Source organism: Anser brachyrhynchus (genome assembly GCF_964034855.1).
Source record: "Anser brachyrhynchus genome assembly, chromosome: 2".
NCBI lineage: Eukaryota > Metazoa > Chordata > Aves > Anseriformes > Anatidae > Anser > Anser brachyrhynchus.
Genome location: NC_137695.1, coordinates 80,346,608 through 80,369,257, shown reverse-complemented (window position 1 = coordinate 80,369,257; position 22,650 = coordinate 80,346,608). Strand labels below are relative to the sequence as shown.

Genomic DNA, 22,650 nt, shown 5'->3' with positions numbered 1-22,650 from the left:
AAAATTGGTATGGGTTACAGTTATGCTTCATGACTTGCTTTTCCACATATGAATATTTTATGAACCAAATCCACATCGGGATGGCTGCTAGGAAGGCAGAGTAAGCAAGAACAGTTGTCCCATTCCTCTTTCCGTGCCATCAGCCCGTTGTTGTGTACTAAGAGACACTTGCTTGAAAAACACGTAACAAGCAAACTTTTGTGCAGTGTGTGCGATGCACAGACCTTGAGCTTCTTTGGCTGGGTAATGTTAGCGACCAACAAGAAAAAAGGTATGGCTTATTGCTTGCTTATGGGCAATTGGTTTGGAATTCTAGATGTAAACGATGTCCAAAACCATAATGAATATCAAGTGGCGTTGATGGTGGAGCCTCATCTGCAAGAAGTACACGTTCCTTGTCCTGGATTTGTCTGGTTTGTGCATTGCTCATACCCACAGAGACGACCCTAAACTTTTCCCAGTTTTGTGTCTATTTATATCTGTGGTCAGTTCGTGGGGGAAAATGCCAGTGATCCACTGACATATACAGGAGACGAAGGGTAGTTACTGTCTGAGAGATCTTTCCTGCTATTTCCACATGAGCAGAAGGATCTCATGGTACGAGTTTGCCTTTAAGGAGAGTTTAAGCAGTAACTCATTTTTACATGAGGGCTAGACATTTTCAGTATTTGTATAGTTTTTAGGTAGTTCATAAGGACTTGTGATAAAAATGCAGTCTTTTTTTTTCCACCCAGTTGTATGACCTTTAATGTTTTACACTAAAATTTCCAGGGGAGGGTGGTGTAGAAATTGCATCTTTGTCAACTGCGTTGATTCTTTATGTTTCTAAAAAAACAACTGCAATGCTTGATACCTTGAGATGGGCAAAACAAGTGGCTTCCAATCTGTCTTTAAAATTTCATTTTCTAAGAGAACAGCACAATCTTCTTAGGTTTAAGGGCACCTCCTCCCATCTCCCCCAGGTTGCATGGTGTTTTCTCAGTGGCCTTTTGCAGACAGAGGGACGAGGAGGTTTCCAAACAGGAGCACAGCGAAGCGATTGCTCGTAAAGCCAGGTGAGTGTTGCAAAGACTGGGTGAGCCACAGCTCTTTGAGCTGGATTTATTTCTCGTAGCTGATGAGGCTACCAGGCGGGGGCTTTCCTGCCAGTCAGCGTTTAATTGGAAGAAGTGTCAGCTTGACTGAATCTGCTGCGGGAGGTGAGGCAGAAGGCTCAGAGGAGGGTGGGAAGCGTCAACGGCGCCTCGAGGAGCCATCTGCAGAGATGCCTCCTAGCCATGCGGGAGAGCGCTGGGGCTGTTACGTATGTGTAGGGTATAGCTAAAAATAAACAGAAGGGAAACTGGTTTCTCAGTCTTCAGGGTGTGTTTTTTGTTGGTGGTAGTGTTTTAAAGCAATACAAGGCAACATTATGTCAGCTACGTCCGAGGTTGCTGCTTGTTTGGAGGAGTGCAGGAGAGTGGTAGGAGGCAGTAAAGTGCTGCCACTTTTGCATACACAACACGGGAAAGCAAACTCAGCTTGTCCTGAGGGAGCGCTCCCCTTAGGGAGCAAGTCGTGAGCTCAGCACTTCGGGTGTGCTGCTGCCCTACGCTTCTGGACGTGATGCCTTGCACCAGCGTCGTGTTAGGGTGCTAAAAGGCAAGGCTGTGGGCGTTTGTACCCCCTCTTCGGGAGTGGGGAAGTGGAGATGGTCATCCAAGCCAAACCTCCTGCAGGCTGCTGGAGCAAGGTAGTGGCACAGCTGAGCAGAACGGGGTTTTTGGTCCTGCGAGCCCTGCTGCTTAGTGCTTTGTATTCTGGAGTGCCACCTGCTGGCCCTTGCTCTCTTAGAGCTCTCTTCTTTGGAGGCAGCTGCTCTAGGGGATGAGAGCTCACGCCAAACATCATTGGTGTTAGTAATAATAATGCCATTAACTATTTGTATTGATCATTACATTAATTTTTTCCTTGTCATAGCATTTAAGGACCCTGTTCATTGGCAAAGACCTCGCTCTGGCAGGCATTCTGCAAAGTTAATGCGAAAGAAACCGGCAGCGGTTTCACTGCTTAAAAAAAATAGAGCACAGCATGAAGGAGTGGCTTCAAGAACAGAAAAGGATTTTTCCAATCCATTTTTTTTCTAAATAGGAAATACTTTTTATTTTTGTATTGATTTAATAAAATATTTTGATCATTCCTGTGATTTGGCAAAAAAATAATTTCCTTTTCGTCAAAATGTTTGTTTTTTAAAGGAGTAATCATTAGAATGAAAGATACATGGCAAATAATATCACTTAAACAAAGATAGGACAACACTGACCCAACTCTAAAAAGTAACAATGATGTCAGTAAATTAAATGATACTGAAAATCTTTTGGATGGAAAGCTAAGGTTGTTATAGCTTGTGGCACAGTGCAGATCTGGTCCAGAGCTCATCCTAAATGAGAACTTGTTTTGGCGGTAGAAAAGAGGTATGTCTCTCAGCTGTTTTGTCACATTGATTTCTGTCTCTTGGCCAAATCCTCAAGTGGTGTGAGTCAGCATGGTTCTTCTGGCATCACCTTGGCTGTATGCATTGGTATTTCCTGTGTTTCATGCGCCACTGTAAGGCACACAGACATTGTTTTAATAAAATGGTACAAAGACCTTAGCTGATTGGAATCTGAATCCTGCACAGATATGCCTCCTCTTAGGCTGCATCTTCCAATGCAACACCAGTAGAGTGTCAAAACAGACTTTTGGCCTTTTCCCCTTTCTTTCAACAGTCTCTGTGGCACCTTTTCTTTAGAAGGGCTGTTCTGTATCATGGTACACGTAATATGCATTGGATGCATGTGGTGAAGCTTCTCTGATGTGTTCATAAGCTATTAGTGACTTTGGGATGTACTCTAGAGACCCTTGAGATGAGTGATTTTTTAGAAAGATCTGAACTACCTGCCCTTCCAAAGGATGATCCTCTAGCTCTTCTGCAAAAAACACCTCTAAAAAACAGTAATCCCCTCAAACATATAGTCCTCTTCAGGATTTGATCACATCATGGAAAGTGACTGGTCTGGTGAAAATGCCACATGTTGTGATTTATTTATTTTTGTTAGCCAACAACTAAAAGTCTGAAGGATTCTTTGTAAACATGCTGCTATGAAACTGTTGCTGATAGTTTGGGTGTATTTATCTCCTTTGCTTTCACTAGACTGGGAAAGAAAAAGAAAATGTGGGGTATTGCTATACTTAAGCATTCTGCGTTCAGCAGTAAAGCGGTGCGAGTAAGAGATGCTTCTGGCTTGCACAGTGGTTGGTTGACAACATCAGGAGAAAAGTTATTCCAGAGTCAGCACAGATAGCTTTGTTTGCTTTACCTTTTTATAAATTTCTTCCTCTGAAAGGAAATAGTTGAATTAAAATGAAAGTTGGAATGAGCTGACAATTTAATGGAAATAACCATTTTTGCCTAGGGAGAAAGTATTTGCTTAATTTGACCTGAAACTGCCAATGAATTTGTTTACCTCAAAACTACGTTTCTGTAGTTAGCTCTAATTCAGGTTCAGAGTTCCCTGAGATCATGAGACTGGTTTGCAAGTTAGAGACTAAAGTTCAGGGGCCTACCTAACCAGGATTTGGGGCTTCCAAAGTCGATGTTTTCAAGCTTTTCTTCAGAAAAAGGGGGCCAGAAACCTTTTTAATGAATACTGAGCTGTTTGTAGATAACCATGTGAGCCTAGGGGATTTACCATAGCCATATACTATCAGGATTATGATGAAATCTTGAGCATTAGCAATATTATGCTTGTTATCTTTTCAAAGTCTGTTCTGCTGTTACGTTGCAAGGACTGCAGGGCTAGGCCCAAAATTAAGCAGTTTGCTTCATTTTGATGTTTTTTTGCTCAAATGTAGCATAACACCGTCCTTTCCTAGCATCTGCACTCCCTCATGCAGTAAATGGTGTATGCTGTTGGATCAGTGCTGACAAGCGGAGGGTTTTCCACACCAGGATGTTTCCAGAGCAGCCAGGCTTTGACTGGCAGAAGTACGATGGGTGATGTCTGGCCTGAACTTTGAAACTTACTGTAAGGGATGAAATACAACCTGACAGGGCTTGGCAGGTCTGATAAACTCCTTGCAGCTACAGCCGGTGAGTGGCTCTGGAGTTGAATACCTACTATCTCTGTGAAGGAGAGCATCTGTAGGTTTCAAGTAACATGGGCAAGAATAGTTTATCTTCCCATGCCAGAGCGTTTGAGAGGCCGATTGCTGGTCCCCACCATGACATGGCTGTCGGAGCAGAGAGGCTGGCAGCTCTGCATCTTCACGCTCCGTCTCCGAGGAGCTGTAATTTATCTCAGCCCACCAGAGAAGGTTGAGACATGGCAGTGTGGGCCCAGTTGCTACCTGAGCTGTGGTCATGGGCCTCTGGAAACACCGTATTGCTTAGCTGTGAGGTGTCTTGTCTTGCAAAATGTGCTGGTTCCTGTGGGGGAAAGCGAGACTCAACGCAAATCCCCTCACCTTGTTCTAGGCTTCATCCTAGAAGACCACCCATGGGAGTCTTCTTGTTGCTCCCGTGGGCCTGCCCATGTCTGCGGGCATGAAGGAGAGGGCTGTGAGCGTTTCCTGGCATCGGCCTGTTGCCTCACTGCTAGACTCAGTTTTTCCCTGGTTGTACCAGGGCTTCAAGTCTTTACGTACCACCAGTCTGGTTAGTTGTGGCAGTTTTGGGAAGGTTGTGTCGTGTTTGCCCAGGTCACCCATTTTCAGGGTGACACAAGGTGGGTGAAAGCATCTGCACTTAGAGATTTACTGATCTGCCTGCGGCCGCTGACACTGGTTCTCTGTATTAGTTGTACTGATGGATAGTGTGTTAAATATGTAAATGTGCAACTGACCTCAGGAGCATGTATCATCCCATTAACTTCAGCGGCTAATGTCAGGCCAGGCGCTTCATTACGTGGCTGCACCGGACCTTGCAAAGCGTTGTAGTCATGCGTAGGAACATGTGCTTTGGAAAAGTATTGGAACAAGTTACTTATTCAGTATAGCCTGCTAAATCTTTTGGGGATGATTTGACTGGTGTAAAGACAGTGATATAAATCAGGATACCTGATCGCTTAGGAAGTCATCAGTATGTATGCTGCTCAGGCTCGGTTTACCTCTGCTTGTGATCCATATTTGCAGTGAGAGTTGGACCGTTCCCAAAACTCAGGAAGCGAGCGCGGTATTAATATTACTAGCTGCCAGGAGTGTTACAGGGTGAATGATTAGCTTCCAATAAGAAAGGAGCTTTTGGACTGGTTCCAGTTCCTTTTGGTGTAGTCTGCAAACCAGAATGACCAGTGCCGTGACCTGGAGTAGCTGTAGAGCTTATCAGAGGCTGCAAATGCATGAAGATCACAATTTGTCTGCGTTAGGAAATGACATCGTTAGCGGCTGACCTTGAGGGGCCATGCTAGCTGGCTATCGGCCACTCTTGTGAAGATAAGCTCTTGGAAGTCATTCTTCTGTGTTATGACATCTGTTACACCTTTTCTCTTGATAAACGGGGGACTTTACTCCCCTGTGCTGCCCATATAGTAAATTTCAGGAGAAAGGTAAAAAGATTACGCTGGGGGGGGGGGGGGGGAGCTTTTTAATCTCCCTCAAACCTTACTCTACTTCTTTATGGTCTATGAAAGAAAAGATTTTCCTTCCTTATTATTACGAGGCTTCTAATAAAATGTTTTCCAATTTCTTAATCCCATCCGTTTCAATGTAAAAAGATGTGTTATTTTGATTCCCCTTGGTCTCTTGCTTTTTTCTTTTACATGCTGAAGCAAAAAAAAAGAAACATCCCCTTCCCACACCCAAACAAAACAAAATCCAGCCCAGCCCTTGGGAGCAGCAGTGTGAACGTGGCTGTTGAGTGGTGTGGGTCTCAGCATCGCTTCCTCAGGAAGCCGTGCTTTGTGGGTACGGAGTCCCGTGTGTGAGACAGGAACACAGAACGGAGTTGCAACAATTAAACCTCTCATTTGAAGGACTGCTGTTTCCTGAGGTAAGCGTGAAATGGAGTTTTCAGTTTTTGCATTATATAGGCAATACATGAAATGTGAGTATTGATTCCTTTCTCTCTTTGGGCCAGTATGCAGGCATATTTTGACCTGGTTTATCAAAAACTGCTCAGTGACCTCAGAGAGCTGCAGTGTTTGCTCCTGTAATAATAGTTGGGTATCTTAGTGCGCTACTTCAAGCTGATTCCCAGTCAAGCACCCACTGACCTATATCAGTGAGAGGCATGTGCATTTGAGATTTATTTAAAACTATATATTTGGGGATGGTGGCATTTTGTAAGTCTAATAGCAAATTCTTGGGGGAGGAAGGGAAGAATATTTTAATTAGGTTTCTCTTCAGGTATCAGGCAAATTCAGTCAATGGCAGATGAAGCATAAAGCTGTAATGGGAGAGCAAAATTTGTCACTTCATGGTCTCTCTCAGCATTTTGAATACCACAGAATCCTGTCATGTAGCCATAAATGAAAATCTCTTTTAGAAAGAAGATGCTGCATTGCAAATAAAAGCTTTTACTGAGAGTGAGCTTAATGACCATAGCCTTACTCTTTGCTCGGGCAAAGCTATGAAGATGTGGTATTTTGGCCTTAGTGGCTTAATTTATGACCTCGCTTTAAGTTAGGGAGGCTACTTCTAAATCTGTCTTTGCCAACCATCTGCTCCTTATGTCCTGGCCATCAGTTACTACTGGTGTTGCTTTTATTAAGGGGGTGAGGGGTAGATAGCTCTTCTTATGGCCCCTCACCCCCATTCCTCTTGGTGCCAGCTTGAATGGCAAACAGTTTCGTCACTTGGTAGTGGAGAAACCTGGCTGTTAATTCCTCTCACCCTAGGGTTACAAGTGTGTCAGGCATAATTAAGAGCAGCCAACAGATCTGGAGAAGTGCTAATGGCCGTGTGAGATTTGCAGTGAGAAAGGCTATAAAAATGAGCACAGTCTCTTGGGATCTTTTGAACCCTGGAGATTTTGTTTATTTCCAAATTGAGAGGGAACCTTTTAGAATCCTGTGCGGGGCAGTTCCCAGATTTGGGATGCCTAATAACCACAGTCAGGTCTCTCATCCTGTCAGAGAATCACAGAGTGGTTTGTGTTGGAAGGAACCTGAAAGATCACCTGTTTCCAACCCCATGGGCAGGGACACCTCCCACCAGACCAGGTTGGTCAAAGCCCCATCCAACCTGGCCCTGAACATTTCCAGGCATCCCTGTCAGTGCACCCCTCATTCAGGACAAGAACTGCCAAGACTTATGGACAGCAGAAATGGTGAGGAGCACCATCACACTCCTCCTGTCCTGGGCAGCAAAGCACATGGGGTCTCCTGCACTCCCCCAGGCTGGGGGAAGCCCAGGAGCCTGTGAGATTTAGGGACCTGTAGCTCTGGGGCAGCTTGACAAGTCACCCTGTCAAAAAGCCACAAACCTGGAAGCCCTGGGCTGGTGAGGACCAGGTCAGGCTCCACAGCTTGGGCTCCACATCCAACCATGTGGAGGGCTGTTGAGGGGCTGGATGGGCAGAAGAAATGTGCCTGAAATGGGCATGTTTCTCTGGAATATTTTTATTTGAAATAGCATTTCCCACAGGAAAACACCTCGCTTGAAACTTGCTGGTGAGCATGGTTGTTCTGTTTTGACTCAGCAGTAAGAATCTGTGCCCGTCGTTTGCTGACCAGGCACATTACAGGTGATTAGTAGTGTTTGCTGTTGGAACAAAGTGCAGTTTATCCTGATCACATTTGACCAAAATAAGGTCTTTGGAGCTGGGGAGTGTGGACGTGTCAAAGTTTGCAGATAAAAGGAGGGAGCAGCAGAGCTGGTGAGGTGAGATGGAACAACGTGCAGCCAAGTGAGTCTCTCTCTGTTTTCTATAAACACCGAAGGCTGGTGTTTTCACCGGATCCATTCTTCTCCAAAAATGTAAACTTCTGCGTGTAATTACTTACATTCCTGTGGGGGACCTTTGTTTCTCCGTCTTCTGTTGTTACGGCTGGCTGGTGACGATTTCTGAGGTAAAGGTGGTGGGTTAATACCTTGCACTCAGGCTCCCTTCTCGTGCTTCATGTCTGATTGCATGGCTGCCAGAGAGGCAGGAGGCTGGCCAGCTGTTGTCCTGATTGATCTGTGCCATTGAGATCACCCACAGCAGATTCCCTATCAGCACGGATCCCCTGGCACAGGTTCGTAGGATGTTGTAGGCTCATATTTCAGTTTCACCCAGCTTTATTTTCTGTGGCTTTACACATCTGGGAGTATGTATGCTTGGTTCTCATCTTGCCAAGGGCTGGATTTCTTGGCAAGGGCTGGGCTAAAGCTGAAGGAGCAAGGTCAGCTTGCACTCGCTAAGGATTTGGCCAAATTAAAATGCGTTTTTGCTCTGAAATATTTCTGTGCAATTGTGAATAACCAAATGGAAAGAATAGTGGCTGTAGGCTGTCTGTCTCAGGGGAAGGTGCCCAGAAAATAAGTAATTCTGGAGAGAAGAATGGGTTCACTTTGTCTTATTGTTAGCTTCATGTTCCTCAAAATGCAGACAGTCTCTCAGTTGCAGTTTTCGTGATGGATAAGCTGTGTCTGTGGAGATGCTTTAAAACTTCTGGATCACAGGCTTTCGTGGTTTCATGGTCCATGGAAAAGCTGGTATGTTCGGTGAAAGCCACTGAAAACCTTGGGCAGACCACAGAGATACTGCCACCTTGGAGAGACTGGGAGAAATGCGTGGTTTTGTGAGCATTATTGATTCTCTGTTTGGGAAAAAAAAAGAATCTTTCACCCCTGTCCAGTGGCTCAAGAGGTGAGAAGTGGAGCTGCCACGAAGTTTTCCAGGAGCTTTGAGGCAACCTGGGTGGTGCTTGCATGACCTTGAACCAACTGCTTCATCTCTCAGCACTTCTTTTCTTAGATGATGAAAGGATATAATAATGATAACACTTCTCTCTTAACAAGGGTGTTGTGCTGAATAAATTAATTAATCTTTGTACTGTTTTCAGTTACTATGGTAATTAGTGCTAAAGAACAGCCTAAAAATAAATAGGATCATTTAGTGAAGGATATTCAGGGGAAATCAGGTAGTACGTCCTGCATGTTTGCAACAGCCCCGGTACATTTAGTACAAACAAATCTGTTGAAAACATTAATGGATGGTGAATTTTGTAGCAGAAATGCTCCCAAATATTAGATATGTTTCTTCCTATCCACTATCAGTTTGAAGTGACTGCAGCAGCCATTTCCTTCCATATTTTTGGGCAGATGATTCTTGCAATTAGTTCCCCTATAGAGATGAGTGCCCAGTCTGCGCCACTCCCCCCATCTCCTTTCCAGCCTAAGGGCACCCAAAATGAATGGATCTTTCTTCGTCGTAAGTCATACATACTCGGTAATACCGTCAGAGAATGCTTAATGTGTTTGGGGAGTTTGCGTAATGAACCTTCCTTGAGAAAGGTGAAGTGTCGTCAGTGCACTGCCTTGCTAAAAGTCTGTTATTAACCTTGCCATGCAGTAGGTACAGCATGCCTAAATACGTGCATAAGTCTGTGCAGAGATTTTGAGGCTTCCAGTGAATGCCCTGGAGCCAGTCTGTAAAAATGGGATATGATATTTAATCTTCTGTGAATTGTATTAAATTCCACAGGCATCATTAAAATATATTTTTGTGGCGTTCACGTTGATATCATTTTGGGCCCTAATAAGTTAGGATGTATGTGTGGAGATAGTTCTTCATTCTCCAGTGGAGGCAGCACCCCTTCAAGGCTGTGGCTTCCATTGCTTAGTCACTGGGGCTGTCCTTACGGAGAAGAAATACCATCTTAATAGGCAATGATTTGTCTTTGGTTTGTTGTTGGACTTGTTCAGCTCTCATCGTGGACGTTTAATGTCTGTCTGTGCACAGGGTTCCAAAAATAACTGCCTTTTCTGACCACTTTATAGTTAGTGTTTGTGCAGAATTTTCTCTACATCAAATCTGATTTTAATCTGACCCCTTTTCTTTCTTCTTCCTCGCACTGCATCTAGCTGTGTTATACTATCTGCAGTGCCTTCTATTCACCTCATGCAACACTTCCCTGCGTTGTGTTGGGAAGCCGTGAGTTGCAACAAATACCCTTTCCCCCTTCACCTTCTTGGGGAGCAGTAAGCCAGTGCTTTGGCATGGCGGGCCTCCTGCTCACCTGAAGAAAGAGAGCTTGGGGCCTGCCACAGCCTCTGACAAGGTGTTGACAGAACAGATGGCATGACTGCCGAGCAGCTGAAAGAAGTTGTATTCTCCGGAGCTTACTGTCTTTGTTGTTCTTGAGTTACATGGTATTTTCTCAGATCTTATGAACTCTTCAGAGGAGGGCCTTGTGTCATGCTCTGAGCCATCCAGCTGTACCTTGATCTCCTCCAGTGGATCTCATCAGCTTTGCAGCTTCGTCCCTCCGTCTCCTCTCCCGTGTGTGAATCTCATCTCGCCGACCATCAGCAGTCCTGTGGATGTGGGACAGAGCCACAGCAAGTGTGAAACAGAGAGGCAGAGAGGTTTCCTGATGCTTCTTTGCAGCTCTGTCTCTTCTCACTTCCTCTGCTGCCGCACCTGTCTGACACTTGCATTTTGGAACTCATGGATTTTCATACCCTATTAGTTTTTATTCGTATTACTGGTTAGATCTCAGCCCTGAAAAGCTGTCAGTTGCTGTCAGGTTCAGGCTAGGCAGAGTTATTAATCGCAGCTGCAGTCACCTCTGTGTGTGTGGTTTCACCGTCACGTTCCCCAGCCCTCCCCCCCCCCCCCACATGCCCATATCCACACACACGTATGCTCTCTTACCAGACCTACAGAGATCCCTGACAGTCTTTTCTGTTTTTTTTTTTTTTTCCCCTCTCTTTTCCTGTCAGTAGCCCCCCGTGTCCGTCACTGGGTGACAAGCGCAAACAATGACAAAACGAGGTTTTTGTCTGACACTGAAGTCAGCAGCGCCTTCATCTGCAGCCTGGCTGCCTCTTGGTCGTTGCGCTCGAAGCATGAAGAAGAGTGCAGTTTGAGTCAACTTTGGGCGAGGTGTTCACCTGGGATAGCTCAGTGCCCTCAGTTAGTGTGAGGGGTGTTGATCAACAACTCAGTGAGATCAACAAGTCGATGAGACATTTCAGTCCTCTGTCCACCAGAAGGTCTGCTGCAGCGTTAACTCTTCACTTCTTTATTAAAATGAAGTGATAGAAAAGTACTCAGAGCTCCCATGGCTTTTTCCTTCCTAACCATAGGCAGCAAAATGAAACAAATGGGCACTGTGCAGTTTAGTTCTGACTGTAGATGGTGGCTTGACCTTCTTCTATCTCCCCAAACCAAGCTGTGGCATAGTGCAGGAGTGTTGTGGGGCTTTCAGTATGGTTGGGAGCAAAGTTGCCTTGCTCCCATGAAACTAGATAGCAAACCTTTGGACAAGGTAAGCTCATTAGTGTCAGCAAAGGCCAAGGGGTTAGACGGATGTGGCTACTCTTTAACTTGTCCTTAGATATATTCTGAAGGAATCATTGGAGCCTCTCCGCTTATGGGATGTTAACACTGATCTGCCAAAATATATCTCTGGTTATTATTTGAGACTTACAGGAAAAGTAAGAAATGTCATAATTTGGCATAGGTACAATGCAACCTTGTAATCAAAATAATGTTTATAGTTTTGTGTTTTTTTTTTTTTCAAGGAAAATCATGTAACTTTAAGACACAGTGGAAGCAACTGTTTCCTTTATTCAACACCAGGTCAAAAAGGGGCTTTCACTAGCTTTGTGGCTTCAACAAACACACCTGTACATGCTGAACAGTATATATCATGCAGGTCCCAAGTCCCATCATGACCTCTTAATTTGTTTCCACTTTTTTTTTTCCCTTTTTCTTAGATTGCACTAATGTTTTGTAAGTTTGACCTGTTGGAGGAATGCTTCACACCATTTCTTAGCATTCAAACCCGCCAAGGTCTTCTTGCTAGAATGGATTTTTCTTTTTCCTTGATTTTCTTTGCTTGGAGGTGACTTCTATTTCATTCTTTAGTTCTGAATATCTCACCTCTTTCTTAGCACTGGTCTTCTGCTGTAAGGATGTCACTGGGATGGGGATGAAGGCTTGATAGCATATGAATATGTAGCTCCTGGGGTTGTGAGGTCAGAAAAATGAGCTTGATCCCAGTCACTTTAAAATCAATGGAAACTTGTTTGACTTTAGCACTTTAACTGGAAAGAGGTGGTTATAGGTGACAGCTAAATCAGGTCAGAGAACTTAGACACTCAGTTCCTTGACTCCGAGATCTGGAGTGCAGATCTGTACAGAGATACTGATTTACACCTACAGGAGAACTACGTTCACTCTGTTTCTAAATTAAAGCTTTACCTTCTGAATTTCCAGGCAGTAGGGCTACTTCTCATAGTAATACTGCAATATTATACCTGTTTTCTAACAGATTTGCAGATACCTAGGACTATATCTCCAGGAGATCAGAATTGCATCTTTTATTGTCTGAGCTCATTTGTCACAGGGATGACTATGAAGACTTTGTATGGACACTTCTGTGCAAAATATAAAACTGCTGGATCATGTGTGGTTGATCACTGAAAGCCGGGTATGATGACTTGAGCGATCCCTTCCTGAGTTCCCTTAACTCATTTCTAATCTGGCCTTTGCCTCTTAATGTTTTTCAGCAGGGAGTGGCCTAGCTTTGTGGATGGTGTTCTCATGTTTCTGTCTCAGTTGCATGCCAGTCTTTTGACAGCTCTTTCTGCCAGTCTTCCTTGTGCCTGCCTGTACCATAAAAATGTGAAGATGATAATGCAAAAGAGGATGAAGAAAATAAAACCTTCCCTCACTTTCTGCTGCTCTCTTTTGGTGTGGCCTTATGAATGCAAAGCCCCCTCTGTGGTGGTGCTAGGCCCCAGCTGCACGCAGAGTCTCCCTTAATGCCTTGTGCAATGTGCTGCTGCTGCCTGGGCACCTTGCCCCAGCCACTGTGCGGGTTTTACACTGGTCAGGGCCTCCCCCAGCACTGGTCTTGGGCAAAGCATCCCAGAAGTGACGTTCCCATGGCTGGAACATGCCTTTTTTCATGTGTTCACAAGCTCCCGCTTTCATAACCTCAGCCCCCACTCCCTCCTGAGTCAGGATTGTCACTGTGTATTTGCTGAAGCATCTTGTGAGCCAAAATCTGCTGCTGTTACAAAATCGGCAACAGGGCCGGTGCTGCCAGCCAAGTCGTTAGCGTCTGAAAGGATGGCATGTATTTTGTTTTTCCCAATTCAAATATTGGTACAATATAGGACAGTGTGGTCCAGAGGCCTGTCTCGTATTGCAAACCCCACATTTATGCCTGCTTTTTCTTCTTGAACCGTGGTATTTCTGTTCGACTGATGTCACCTATTGATTAGCATGTTGCAACCTAGTTGCTATGACCTAGAGGGAAGAGCAAGAAATAACTCTATGGAAAGGAAAAAGTCCTCCAACAGCTCTGGTCCTCTAGTGTTAACTCTGTTTTAGGTATAACATTGCAATAAGAGATGATCAAAGATCACCATGCAAATATTGTGGGCTTCCTTTCTTTTATTATCTATATGCAAATTTGAACTGATACTTCTTCAAATACAGCAAGGAAGGCAAAAAGCAAAAAGTTGTAAAAATGTCGCCCCTTCATATTTATCATGCGTTGGAGTGACTGAGATCAAACAGGGCTAAACAACTTGCTGTGGAAGTAAATACAGCTGCCTCTTTTTGCATAGTGGTAAGAAATAAGTGGGGAAACGCAAGGAATCCCTTTTTAATGACTAGTGCGGAACAAGGTCAGGAACAGTTTGCCTTCAGTGCCGTGCATTAACAGATGGTTCTCCATGGCACGCTGCAGTCCTGGGTCTAAGCAGAGCCTCTCACCTTGAGCAATGTCTTCCTCAGTGACAAGGTTTGCGTCAGATGGCCATGTTCAGAAGCTGTTTGTGTAACTGGGCAAACAGTTAATTTAACTGAAAAACTTGCCGTTTCTTTCTGTTGTGCACAGATGTGGGTGTTTCATTGTAAATAGGCGGTTGCTCATTCAGGCATGTATTTTACAGTCATAACGTCGGGAGCTTGTGGAAATGCATCCCTTTAAACATTTTTTTTCCTCCACCTTGCTCACAGAACTACTGGTTGAGCCAAATAGCTAAAAATCCTCAGGGGTTTAAAGGATTAAGTGAGAGCAATTGTTACGGTGCAGAAAGGGCTGCAAAGTTCTGAAAGTACAAGAGGCATATGCCGAAGGACCTGCTTCATGGACCTTTCATGGGTATAAATATGAGTGGAAGTCTGGAACGTTGGTAGTGATTTTATGACTGCACAGAAAGGGAGATCTGCTGATGGCTGACTGGAAAGTTAGACATGAGGGGGCTTGGTGAAGCTGACAAACTCACGTTTGGTTGTTTGGGATTGCAAATTGGTTTCTCCTGCTATCTTACAAAGTCAGTTCTAGTTTTTACTCACCCTTAGCCTCTGGCTCCGTTTCCTCTTGCTCCTGTAATTAATCCACTGATTCACGTTTCTCTGTTTGCCTCAGGTGCTGAAAGATCAGGACCAGAGGTTTCCCTGCGCTCTTCCCAGCCTTCCTGAGGAGAAGTAGTGGAAGGCGGCCGCGGGGTGCCGTGGCCAAACCTCCCTGCCAGGCCGGCGGTGCCTCCCCGCGTCGTGCCGGCCACCATGGAGACACTGTCCCAGGACTCCCTGCTGGAGTGCCAGATTTGCTTCAACTACTACAGCCCGCGCCGGCGGCCCAAGCTGCTGGACTGCAAGCACACGTGCTGCTCGGTGTGCCTGCAGCAGATGAGGACCAGCCAGAAGGACCTGCGGTGTCCCTGGTGCCGCGGCATCACCAAGCTGCCACCGGGCTACTCCGTGTCACAGCTGCCTGATGACCCTGAGGTGATCGCCGTCATCGCCATCCCCCATGCCTCCGAGCACACCCCTGTCTTCATCAAACTCCCCAGCAACGGGTGCTACATGCTGCCCCTTCCTCTCTCCAAGGAGAGGGCCCTGCTGCCGGGAGACATCGGCTGCCGCCTCCTGCCCGGCAGCCAGCAGAAGTCCCTGGCAGTGGTGACGATCCCGGCGGAGCAGCAGCCGCTGCAGGGCGGCCTCCCCGCTGAGGTGGGCACGGAGGAGCCCGACCGCAGAGGCGTGGTGAAGAGCTCCACCTGGTCGGGGGTTTGCACTGTGATCCTGGTGGCCTGCGTCTTGGTCTTTCTCCTGGGCATCGTCCTCCACAACATGTCATGCATTTCCAAGCGCTTCACGGTGATCTCGTGCGGCTGAGGCGTTGTGGAGGACGCCCCGGGGTGCCCACCCAGGGGTTAGGGTGGTGGTGGTGGTGGGATCGAGCAAGACAATTCACTGCAACTTTGGCCGATGGCTGCAGGACGCTTTGCTCCGAGATGGCGGTGCGCCGGCCTGGCCCCAGCTCTTGGCGGCCTGCGGAGAAAACCATGTCCCCTGTCTGATGGTAACAGCACTGAGGAGGACTGCATGCATCACCATAATCATTTATCAAAGGGACTGTAATTTACGGTGATTTTTATCGTGTTACGAGATTAAAGACATCTACATAGCTGGTTATACTGTAAAGTATGCGGTAAGAGCTCTTCTCTAACCACAGTAGATCAAAATCAAAACTGCTCCATGTAGAATTAAAGGAGAACTGGCGTGTGACTCAGTGAAAGGTGTTTGATACCAACCCACATGTGTTATTTTTTAATTGAGGGAGGGAAGGGGGAGACTTGTAGAACTGAGAAATCATTTAGCTGGCAAGGCATTTTATATGTTTTAAACTGCACATTAATTAAACTAAGTTAGGAAGTTGTATAATAGTTTTTAAAAGGAAACATTTTACAAGCAGTTGTTTGGTTCTGTGGTGTGTGTTTTTTGCCTTTCTCTTTCTCTTTGCTTTTCCCCATTGTTTTCGGCTGTAGAGAAGTGGCGCTTCAAGAATCTTCTGTGTGAAGGAGCTTCCGAGCAGGACAGCAAAGTGAGCTAGGAGGAATACCTGAAAATGCAGCCAAAACATTTCTGCCTAACCAGCTTCACGTGAAGGATGGCTTTGAACGGTGAATGTTGGACATGCTGTTTTACCTCTGATCTGGCAACAGGGCTTCCTGCAGACCTGGCCTTCATAGCCATTAGTGAAGAAATGGGTCATGAGAAGTCCTAGGACTCCTTCCTGCAAGGGCATGATAGCAAATTGTCCTTCCTTTTCTTTTTCCAGAGGTTGGGTTCTCTTAATTTTTTAGAAGAATTTAGACCTATTTTGTCTCCCTCTCTCCTAGGAGATAAAGCTTGTGCACCCATGGGTGCTGTAAAAGAGGGGTTGCTCTAAGGAAGCCTCAGCATCCCAACAGACTGAGGACCCTTTTGTGCAATTATTTAATAAGAGCCAGTGACAGAGCTGGGAGAAGAATACAGGATAACCCAACCCTCTTCTGGGTTGCACTGCACCTCCTAAATCACTGTGGATGTCCTAGTGCCAAAATGTCTGGGTGAGCGTGATGGACCTTTCCCCGCATTTCATATAAATGTTGGTGTTCATTAGGACAGAGTTGGGAAGAAACAAAACAAAAAGAAAAAGCACAGGTAATATCCCCCTCCACCTATGAATGTCCTAAAACCCCAGTCATTTGCAGTTCTCTGCTCAGAAAGAGCCAAATTCCCGAACCTGCATTTCAGCAGCACCTTCCTCCATAAAGCAGTCCCACTAGCTTTAGTAATACTGTTTGTAAGTTAAGTAGAAGTCTGTGAATTTGGGTATTTGGCAAGTCTGAAAGCTGAAATTTGTTTGAGGTTTAAGGATCAGATCAAGGGGCACATGGCAGAAAGACCTTTAATAAGGCAGAAAAAGCTATTGATTTGCACTGGTTCTTTTTGCAAGTACAAAGTGTGAGCAATTGCCTAAGCATAACCTCCCTGTAGAGTGAACTCTTGTCCTCCACCTAGTGCTCTTTCTAGTAATTAATTAGAAATTGCTCAATGCTGTATTGTAACACTGGAGAACACAATTTTGTCTATACAGTGCCCAAGTTGGCCTTGTAGATGGTGTTGGCTTTCTGATGTTGTCACAAAATCCAGTATCTGGTTCACAATAAACATTCTCAACTAGAACTTCCGTCAGCATACCTCTGACTTAGTGCTGGATTTCTTCCCCTCCTGGTTCACAACCCACCCTTTTCTTCCTCGATTTCTGTTAACTGCAGAATAGCATAAACATATGGTGCTTAATTGTTATGGTGTATGTAGGGTCATGTGTGGAGAGGAACGATTGTGCTGAATTTTATCTACTGTCATATGTATTCATAGCACAGAAAAAAAACCATAATCCTCAGATAACACATTCAATGCCTTTTTCATGTAGGTCCAAGTGCAGTATGCCTTGAACCTGACTTATAGTATTGTAATACATTGACACCTCTCAGCAGCACATCTTATTTGGTTGCAGCAGGGAACAACAGGAATTCCAAAATGTGTCTTGTAAACGTGTTAGTCCTGTCACCAGTAGGTAGCCAGATTTCTACTGACATCCACGCTATGCTGCTTGGTACGTAAAGGAAAGCCAGTTCACCAAAAAATCTTGCCTTTATAGACTCTTAAGGAAGTGACCAGACACAGGACTTGACCCTCTACTGCCTTATTCCCTGTAGCAAGCGATGCTTATACCAGGAGTGTATAGCATAGCTGGAAGATGCTCCGAGAACAGCGCGGAAGCATTTTGCACCAACTTCTGCATCTGTTTGAGTTGTCGATGGCTGCACAAAAACATGAGGCAGTCAAAGAGCAGGCCTGGGAGGTGACAGTGTTAAGGCTGGCCTCGTGCTGGCCGTACCTGCCCAACTGGAGCTCTTGAGGCCGAGGTTTCTCTGGCGTTGCAGAGAACGGTTGTCTTGAAAACTGCCTCTCTTCATCCCTACGTGGGGAGCGCGGTATGAAGGAACAATCAGAAATTAGGTTAAAATACCACGCTGCATAACACATTATGCAACAGGCAGACGTGGGGTTTATCCGGTATTAATGGAGTAAGTATTATATTAGCAGAATACCATCCTGTATTACGTGATGCAGTACGTTGTTTTGTTAATACGAATTTCCTGTACTTTTTGTGCCTGCTGAAATGCATGTTTGACCTAATTTCTGATCCAGACATTTGCCTGCTCACAGCCTTGTGTAAGAGCAATAAGTAAAACCTCAAGATTTTTGTCTGCGTGCGTGTGCGGTGTGTACGTTAATTCCTTTTTTTAAAGAAATTCTGGAGATGCTTTTTGTTCTGGCTTTAGACTGTGACTATCATTATAAATTTGCAACTGCCATATCATGTTGGATCACCTGGCGCATTTGCTGACTTGTATACAAGTGAACTGAATAGTTTGTTGTAATGTACAGTGTTAAAATGTTTCTCAAGTATGTCGATAGTCATACTACTTCAAAAATGCAGTGCAGTCTATCCCATTCCATGGTCCAGTACCTGGCATTAAAAAGTGATGCTATATACACATCTATTTTTTTTTTCTTTTAAACACACATTTCTTTGTAGGTTTTCTCCGTGGAGACATTTGGACCTGTCTAAAGCCCAGGTTCTGGGCTACTTTTTGTTCCCTGGTGTCCAGTAAGAAGTCAGTCACTGCTCAGTTCCAACAAAAAAAAAAAATAATAATAATAAAAAGACTTATGTGACTCCAGTGCTGTTTGAGCAGCCAAGGCTTAAAAAGTGGTTGTGGGAAGTACAAATGCACCTGCATTTTTAGAACAAATTACTCCATGTGAATGATGTGTATTTATTTGCTTGTTTAATGCGAAGGATGTGTGTACTGGGGTCCAGCTTCTTTATTATCCTGGGAGGTCCCAACTTCCATTTTGGGCTTGTGCTTTCCTGGCAAACAGACTTTAGGGTTCACTCTGTGAAATTTGATTCAGTGAATTTCAAAAATTCAGATATGCAATTTTGTTATGCGGGATTTTTTGGTTTTAGGAAATTGTGTTCAGTGATTCTTCACGCTTAAGCAAGATGTAAAGGAGCCTGGATGTTTTGTAAACATGGAGCAACCGTGAGTCCAAACTTTCATCTTTATTAATGAAGCTCAGCCTGAATAAAACATTAGCAGGAAAAGAATGATATCAAGTGCATTATGGTACCTCTGTTGCTTTGCCATCAAATGAAGAGCATGGATGGGAATTTGGCAGAATTGCTCTGTATTTTACGAGGGGTTGGCGGAAATTTGATTCTTAGTGTTTCAAGGCGAAGTGTTAAGTGTGTGGGATGTGGCAAGTGGTGAAAGGATTTTCACATTTCATTACCTTGGAGTACGAAATTATAGCTGAAGACTACTGAGCCACACAGCAGATTTTGTGTGTGTTTTAATCAGATGATTTACAAGTTTTAAGTAAACCGTTTGTTTATGGAAGTGAGAGATTATTGGCTTTTATTTTAAGCATGTGTTGTACAGACTGGCAGGCTGGCTCCCCCTTCGCAGTCCTGTTAGTGCTGCTGGAGCCCTGGGCAGCCAACCTTTGTAATATGGCAAATGCTTTTCTGGAACGGAGACGGCTGACTTTGTACTGGCTTTGTTACATTCAAAACAGGGCTAAAACGGAACAATTCATACATGATTTGAGCTCTACTGCCAGTGTCCAGGCATCGAAAGCTCCTGGCACCGATCTACTGCATAAACTGGTTCCAGCCTCTCTGCTCCCGGCCTCTTCTCACAGGAATGCCAAGTGGAGGACGTTGCCTCCTCCTGGGCATAGGAAGGGGCCGTGCCCGCCATGCACAGCCAAACATGCCCCCGGGAACGAGGGCTGCTAGCACGGGAGATGCTTCTGTGAGTACTGCAGGAGACATTCACAGGTGCAGTGAACACATCTCAAGTAAATTTTGGCATCGAAACATTTCCTTATCCTAATTGCACATAAAGCGAGGCTTGAAATATGTTTTTTCCCAGACTTTTTCTATGGGTGGATGAGGGCGAGGGAGGGAGGGAAGAAGGAGCTACATGGGAGCAAATGAGTCCCAGCATCGTCCAGGAGGCTGTTGAAGGATCTGCTGGCCCTGAAGGCAAAAGTTTTCATGCAAGAGCTTCAGCAGGGCAAGACTGTCTGGAAATGCTGCAGTGGGTTTACAGCATGTTAGTGACCTTTCTGGTGCTGTACACTGTCCGTGGGCCTGACAGCTGGGGCTGTTCTGTACTTTCTCTTTGTCACTTTGCCTCTTGCATGCTCGTGTCAACAAACAATGCTGCTTGCTTCATCTTCAAGTAGAACGATTTTACAGACGTTTCTCAAGTTGCCTCGAGCATCTCTAATGGAAAAAAAATACCTTCTAAGTTCAGCAAAATTTAATGCTTAATAAATGCATTTTTTCAAGCATTTCCTTATGCTTCAGTAAACTTTTTATTTTAGTTCTAAATAATTCCTACATTTTTGTTTTGTGCAAAGCATGTTCTTGCACATTTGAGGCAATTCTGAGAGATTAGGTAAGATCCACAGACAGAAGGAAATATTTCCTTGTTCCCTCCCACAGTCCCCTTCAGATCTACACAAGTCTGTGTCCTCAGCTATATCATACACCTAAGCATGGTGATGAGATGGGGACTTGTGGGCGTGCATTGAGCCCCTATATGCATTAGCAAAGAGAATTGTTACCATTTTCAGGGGAGGACAGTAAGTGTGCAACGTGCTCTCATGTAGTAGAGAGGCCAAGAGGATTAGTAAAAGGGTGTCGGGCTGTTGTATCTCAGGAAGGTCATGTAACTTTATGGTGCTGAGATGGCACAGTAGCATGAAGTGTAGGCATTGCTACCTGGTTTTCACATGTGGTGAGTTGCCGCTCCCTCTGAGCTGCCTTCTGCAAACCTAGCACCTAGTGCTGTTGCGTGGGACTAACTGCTCCAGAGGGGACACCTGGTCTGGGGCTCAGGTGAGGACCCACATCATTGCTCTGTGCCTCCAGGCTGGGTTGTCCACCTAAAAGAGAACCAAGAGGCGTAGATGTTGGGGTTTTTAGCATATTGGGGTCCTGTGTAAGCTCAAGTGAAGGTCTTTAGAAACAGCTGTATAAAACACTCCTGAAAGCTTGAATGTGACATATGGACTTGGCCTGAACAGGCTTTAAAGAGTGTAGAAGAGGTGCAGAAGAAGAAGGACACCTGGAAATGAACAAGCAATTGGGCAGTAGCCTAGAATTTCAGATTTGTATGTGCAAAACCATCTATTGGGTGCAGTTTGTAGTGGACTGCATGTGTCATTTCTGTCAAATAGTATCTCAAGAATACCTTGGCTGTGAAGCTCCAGATTTTGCTTTTTTCTTCAATATCTTTGAGATTAAAAGCTGCATACTTCAATAGCGTAGTTTTCCACCTAACTGAAAAGCTTGATGGATGGACAGAAATATTGTAGGGTGCTGAAGCATCGCTGAAGCTCAGGACTCAGATAGAGGCTAAACAGGAGTTCAACAGAAAGAAGTTGGGATAAAAAAGGCAAAGTACTGAGTCCTCAGTGTATGCAGATGTGTCCCGTTGTTTAAAATAAGCACTTTTTTATGGCCTTCTCCCAGGACAAATAATGAAGTTCACGAACAAGAGTTGGTAATGCCAAACAGCTAAGGATAGGATTTATTGAATCTGTTAGATCTGAGAAGCTGAAAACAAAAGAAGTGGGTATTTTGTACTGCTAATATCCAATTTACAAGATATAAAACAGGAAGATCAGACTAGAGGTCTGTGGCTTTCTGCTTTAGTTTTCAAGATGTAGTAAATAGAAGAACTGAGAAGCGTGAGTAGCTCCGTGCTTAAGGTTATTTATTTGCCTGTCTTGAGAACTACAAAAGGATGTGTGTGTGCTGTTACTGTGCCGATCAGTTTTGGAAGCATTGCCCCATAGGTCCCTGCATGCACTGCCTAGATCTGGGGTTTGTTTGCTTAGGAGACATCTGACCATGCATCAGCATCTGAAAAAAAACCTCCCTTCCCCTGCAAGATGGCTTGATGCTGTAGAGTATGTGACCTTGCTTTGTAGAATTTAAGAACAGAGATGTATCTTAACAGTGCTTTCAATGCAGCCTGTCATGTGGTAGATGCATGTGGCTGAATAAAAGGAAGCTCAGTTTCTAGGCATGGCCAGTTTGCTGATTGAACTGCAAATGAATAATTTTGTGCTTAAATTATTCGGAAGAATGGTCACAGATGTTTTGCAAAGATTTGCTTAAGAAATGTATTGAAATATTTGGGACGTGACTCAGGAAAATATGTTAACTGAGAAAGCACTAAAGCATTAAATCTAAGGAGGATGGATTTACTCAAACATCTTCTTGAAGAGAGGTGGACTTTACACCTAGGTGCTTGTTTCTTGATAGTAGGCTAATCTGCATGATTCTTAAAGAACATGTGAAGTAATAAGTTGTGCTTTGGGGGAAGATTTTATTTTGATATTTGAAAGCATACTGACTAGTAGAGGCTCTTTAATCCCCCAAGGCAGTTGTTTTCAAGCATTCGAGTGTAGAAACCTGTATTTCTATAACTGCTTTTTTTAATTGCTGATCGCACATAGCTGAGAATTCTTAACTCATGTTGGGGGAGAAAAAAAAGAAAAAGCAGACAGTCCAAACCCACGCCAAAACCCAGAGT

At 44.6% G+C, this 22,650-nt stretch overlaps 2 protein-coding genes across 12 annotated transcripts in view; one reads left to right on the top strand and one right to left on the bottom strand.

Moving 5' to 3' along the window:
• RNF152 (ring finger protein 152) overlaps positions 1 to 19,149 on the top strand; it is a 42,532-nt gene extending 23,383 nt beyond the window's left edge. For 2 of the 11 annotated variants that reach the window (XR_013946304.1, XR_013946305.1), the window contains 2 exons: positions 963 to 1,055; positions 14,556 to 14,699. Coding sequence is in view for 6 of the 11 variants with exons in the window: in XM_080579284.1 (XP_080435410.1) it covers positions 14,696 to 15,307 (612 nt within the window). In the remaining 5 variants the exon portion in view is untranslated. Of the gene's footprint in view, positions 1 to 962; positions 1,056 to 1,959; positions 5,571 to 6,116; positions 7,865 to 7,907; positions 8,028 to 11,624; positions 12,603 to 14,555 lie in introns of those variants that run through there. The other 9 variants (XR_013946306.1, XR_013946307.1, XM_080579283.1 and 6 more) reach the window with 7 other exon arrangements.
• The window catches only part of LOC308190706 (uncharacterized protein), a gene marked incomplete at its 5' end in the record, with an annotated part of 341,409 nt that overhangs the window by 124,460 nt on the left and 194,299 nt on the right, over positions 1 to 22,650 (bottom strand). The window lies entirely within an intron of this gene.